Source organism: Lathyrus oleraceus, chromosome 4 (assembly GCF_024323335.1).
Source record: "Lathyrus oleraceus cultivar Zhongwan6 chromosome 4, CAAS_Psat_ZW6_1.0, whole genome shotgun sequence".
NCBI lineage: Eukaryota > Viridiplantae > Streptophyta > Magnoliopsida > Fabales > Fabaceae > Lathyrus > Lathyrus oleraceus.
Window position 1 is genome coordinate 389,259,809 of NC_066582.1, and position 4,208 is coordinate 389,264,016.

The following is a 4,208-nucleotide window of genomic DNA, read 5'->3' on the forward strand; positions in this document are numbered from 1 at the left end:
CATTATCATGGTTATTGTAAGCACTTTCAATAGCAACATGTCTATCTGAAATCAAACAGAGATTGACTTGTTGAGCGACATGTGTTCTAAGATGACTAAGGAAGAAACCCCAACCACCAGCGATTTCACCTCCAACCAGAGCAAATGCAATGGGAAAGACATTATTGTTGTCGTCTTGTGCAACAACCATAAGCAAAGTGCCTTTGTATTTTCCGTATAACCATGTTCCATCAATTTGAATAATAGGTTTGCATAATGCAAAACCTTTGATGCTTGGTTGAAACGCCCAAAAGAGACAGTGAAATTTTTTATTTCCAACAATACAAGTTCCGTCTGGCGTAAATGCTGACAATGTCTCCATAATTGCAACCGTCTTCGGTGCGTATGTTTTAAGTGCCCATAAAAACCATGACAAATTTTTGTATGAATCCTCTCAGTTGCCGAATACATGTTCAACAACCTTTGTCCTTGCAATATACGTTTTCTTATAAGAGAGAGTATAATTATATCATTTGATGATATGAGATATTATCAAGTTATATAACTGCTTTTTAATTTTCAGAAAAAAGAAAAAGAAAAGAAAAGTTAAAAATCTCTAAATTAAGACAATGGTGATAAATAAAAGAAAAAAAGAGACAAACAAGATTTTTTTTTTGAAATGACGGAACAACGTTCTGAATTCTAAGGTTAAATGTTACTTACACACATGCAATTGTAATTTATACGGAATTCTACACATGTGTTTGATTTTCAATTTAGATATTAACTTATCGATTACTATAATTAAATTCCAATACTCATTCTTTACATGAATCTGTAATAATCTACTTTTTCTTATTAGTCATTATATAACTTAATGATTCAAGCATTGTTACTAATAATTAATCTTAATTAATAATTTAGTAATCTAAAACTTTAATTTAAACAATTATCAAATAAATTAATTTCACATAATTTAATCTTTTTGAAAATTTGTTTTTAAAATAATCATTATTTTCAAATTAAATGTTAAAATAACTATATTTTTAAACTATTTATCGAACTAACCACTTTTCAAACAAACAAAAAATTACACGACAAAAGCATGCGTCAGTGACTGTGGCACATGCATGCTTTTTTGCACTAAGGCGTCAACCCTAATAGCGCATGCATGCACATGATGCAATAAGAGTAGGCGCCACTTTTATTTTATTTTATAATTATTCATTAAGGGGAGGTGCCAGGAGGAGTGGCACATGCATACAAAAGGCTATTGAACATGCGTCAGGAGGAGTGACGCATGCATGCAATATTGATAAAAATCATTAGACAGTGCATCAGGAGAAGTGGCGCATGAATACAATATTAGGCTTTTGCATGCATGCGCCATAGGCAGTGACGCCTTAGTGCAAAAAAAACATGCATGCGCCATAGGCAGTGGCGCCTGCTCTTGTCGTGTAATTTTTTGTTTGTTTGAAAAGTGGTTAGTTTGGTAAATAGTTTGAAAATATGGTTATTTTGGTATTTAATTTGAAAATAATCGTTATTTAAAAAATCTATTTTTGATGTTTCATGGCTTAAAAACGTTAAAAATAACTTGTTCTTTGTTGAATCTTAAAATTATTTCTCCCATCTCAACATCAATCAAAACTCTACCTGTTGTTAAGAAAAGTCTTTTAAATAGTAATGGTGTTTCATAATCTTCTGTCATATCTAGGATCACAAAATCAACTAAGAACAATGAATCATCTACTCTCATAAACACATCTTTGAGAACTTCATATGGATAAGTGATAAATCGATAAGCTAAAGTAAAAGTCATATGAATTGACTTTGGTTCTCCATAGCTCAGTCTCCTCATCATTGATAGAGACATCAATTTGGTATTTGCTCCTAAATCACAGAGTGCATGACCAATCTTTAGTGGACCAATAGAATAATGAATAGTAAATCTACATGAATCAGTTAGTTTAAGTGGTAACTTGTGTTGAATAATAGCACCACACATTGCTGCTAAAACAATATTTTCATCACATTTCAATTTACGCTTTTCGGTTAAGTGTTCTTTCATGAATTATGTGTATACTGAAATCTGCTCAAGAGTTGCATAAAATGTATTGGTGACATGTATTTTCGTAAGCATTTTCATAAATGTCTGGAACTTCCCCACTTCCGCTTCTTTCTTTGGTTTCTTCTTCAAGATGGGGTAAGGTGGTTTGACATATTATGGTAGTTCGGGGTTAGGTTCATTGAGAATTTGTTTCTTAGTTCTTCTCAAAGGTGAGTTCTGATCTATGAGCTTATCAAGAGTATCCCTCTAACAGAGTCTTCACTCGATTCCTCACTTTTTTCTCCCTCTGATTTTTTATCTTCCTCTTTTTTAACTATTTCCTTCCCTTGACTTTTCTTCACATCCTTACTTACTTCTTTTCTCTCACCACTAGTACTAAGGATTGAAGGTACCACTCTATTTCTCAACTTCGTGGATTTGTAACTCTCATTCTTTAAGTTGTCTACAGTATTCCCACCAAAACCCCTACTTGAATTAGGTTGTGCGGCTAATTATTTAGATAACTGGATAATTTGCATGTCTAGATTTTTTATGGAAGCTTCGGTATTCTTACTCATAGTTTCCTGATTCTTGTTTACTTGTTTGAGACTAACTTAAGTCACTTTCATAAATTGAGTCAGGGCTTCTCCAAGTTGAGATGGTTTCCTTTGTTGTGGTGCTTGCGGAGCTTGCAGAACACTTTGATTCAAATTCAGATTTTGATTGTTGGTCCACTTGAAGTTAGGATGATCTTTCCAACCAGGATTGTAAGTGTTGGAATAAGGATTACTCTTCTCAAAATTTACATATTAAGCTTCTTCACTCACTCCTTCTGGTACACAGCTTCCATTAGCATGCTCTTCTCCATATAAATCATATTGTAGTGTCTGACCTTACTAACATTAGCTGGAACAACATTGGCTCTACCTAACTGTTGAGAAATCACCTCTAGTTCAACTAACACTACAATATTGGAATCTAGTTTGAGTACACCATTTGGTTTGACTGCTCTCTCACTTGTAGTAGCAATAACTTTGTTCTTTAGACGCATAAATGTCAAACACAATGTCTGGCATAATTTGTATAATAATGTACTTATGCAGCAGCAATAGCAAGTTTGTGAATGCATCTTTCTGTTTAGATATATTTTTTATGATGTGAAAACTATGAATTATCGTTTATGTATATTGGACGGTATCATCCGAGTCTAGATGTGCATTTTAGCGTTCTTTCATTAGGGAAATGGTTTGGAAAAATATTGTGCATCAAAATATTGTGTCATTCATGAAAAACTGGTTTTAGGTGAAAATTTCACATTACAGGTCGACACATGCGCGAAATAGGTTGACACATAGCTTATATGCAAATGAATAGGTCGGCGCATAGTAGGAATAGGTCGACACATATGTTGTAGTATTAAAGCCTGTAAGGTTCTGTTTTATGTGTTGACTGAACAGGTTGGCCAATAGGTAACACATTGCCTTGATATGTCGACACATGATCTCGGACAAGTCGACACATTGCTTCAATAAGTCGACACATGGCTCGTACAGGTCAAACTATTGAACAAAAATGTTGAAAAATCACTCTTGCTTTCAATCCTTTTGCATTCCTTTTGCTCTCTACTGGTCGCATACATATAAATACCATATACATGCATCACTCTCGAGTAAGGTTTCTATAGTGAGTAAAACCTACATGAATCTAGGATTTCAAAGCATCTCATCATCTTCAATTCAATCTATGCATACACACAATCAAACTACACATAATCATTTTTTGATTGGGTCCCATCTAGATTAGGATTGATAAGTCTAATTAGGTTTATTGAACTGAGAGTATTGGGTTGAGATCTTTGATGGATTCAAATCAGAAAACTGAGGTGGGTTTTCCTTCAAGATCTTTAGGGTTTGAAGGTTTTGGACAAGATTGCACAATTTAGATCCGATCGAGTGAAAGCCTTGGGACTAGATGTGTCGTGCAAGGGAGTAGCGTGAAATGGTGGGTCATGTTGACAAATCTTGGGTTCAACAAATGTGCGCTTGGGATTAACTCGTCCGGGTGAAAGCCTTGAGACAAAGAAATCGTGCAAGGAAGTATAAAGAACAAGTGAATTGAAGCGACATTGTTGGTGTCTTGATCAATCTTTGATCAAGGTTTTTGGAGGTGCTAGAGTCAA

General features: G+C 34.3%; 1 protein-coding gene across 1 annotated transcript; it reads right to left on the reverse strand.

The window, feature by feature from the left end:
• Positions 1–1,549: 1,549 nt before the first annotated feature.
• Positions 1,550–2,050, reverse strand: LOC127137670 (uncharacterized). Its single transcript, XM_051064109.1, has one exon. It carries the CDS (start codon positions 2,048–2,050, stop codon positions 1,550–1,552), a length of 501 nt encoding a protein of 166 aa, XP_050920066.1.
• Between the last annotated feature and the right edge of the window lie 2,158 nt (positions 2,051–4,208).

Coding starts and splice junctions, on each gene's coding strand:
- LOC127137670 (XM_051064109.1), bottom strand. CDS start 2,050: ATGAAAGAACACTTAACCGAAAAGCGTAAATTGAAATGTGATGAAAAT.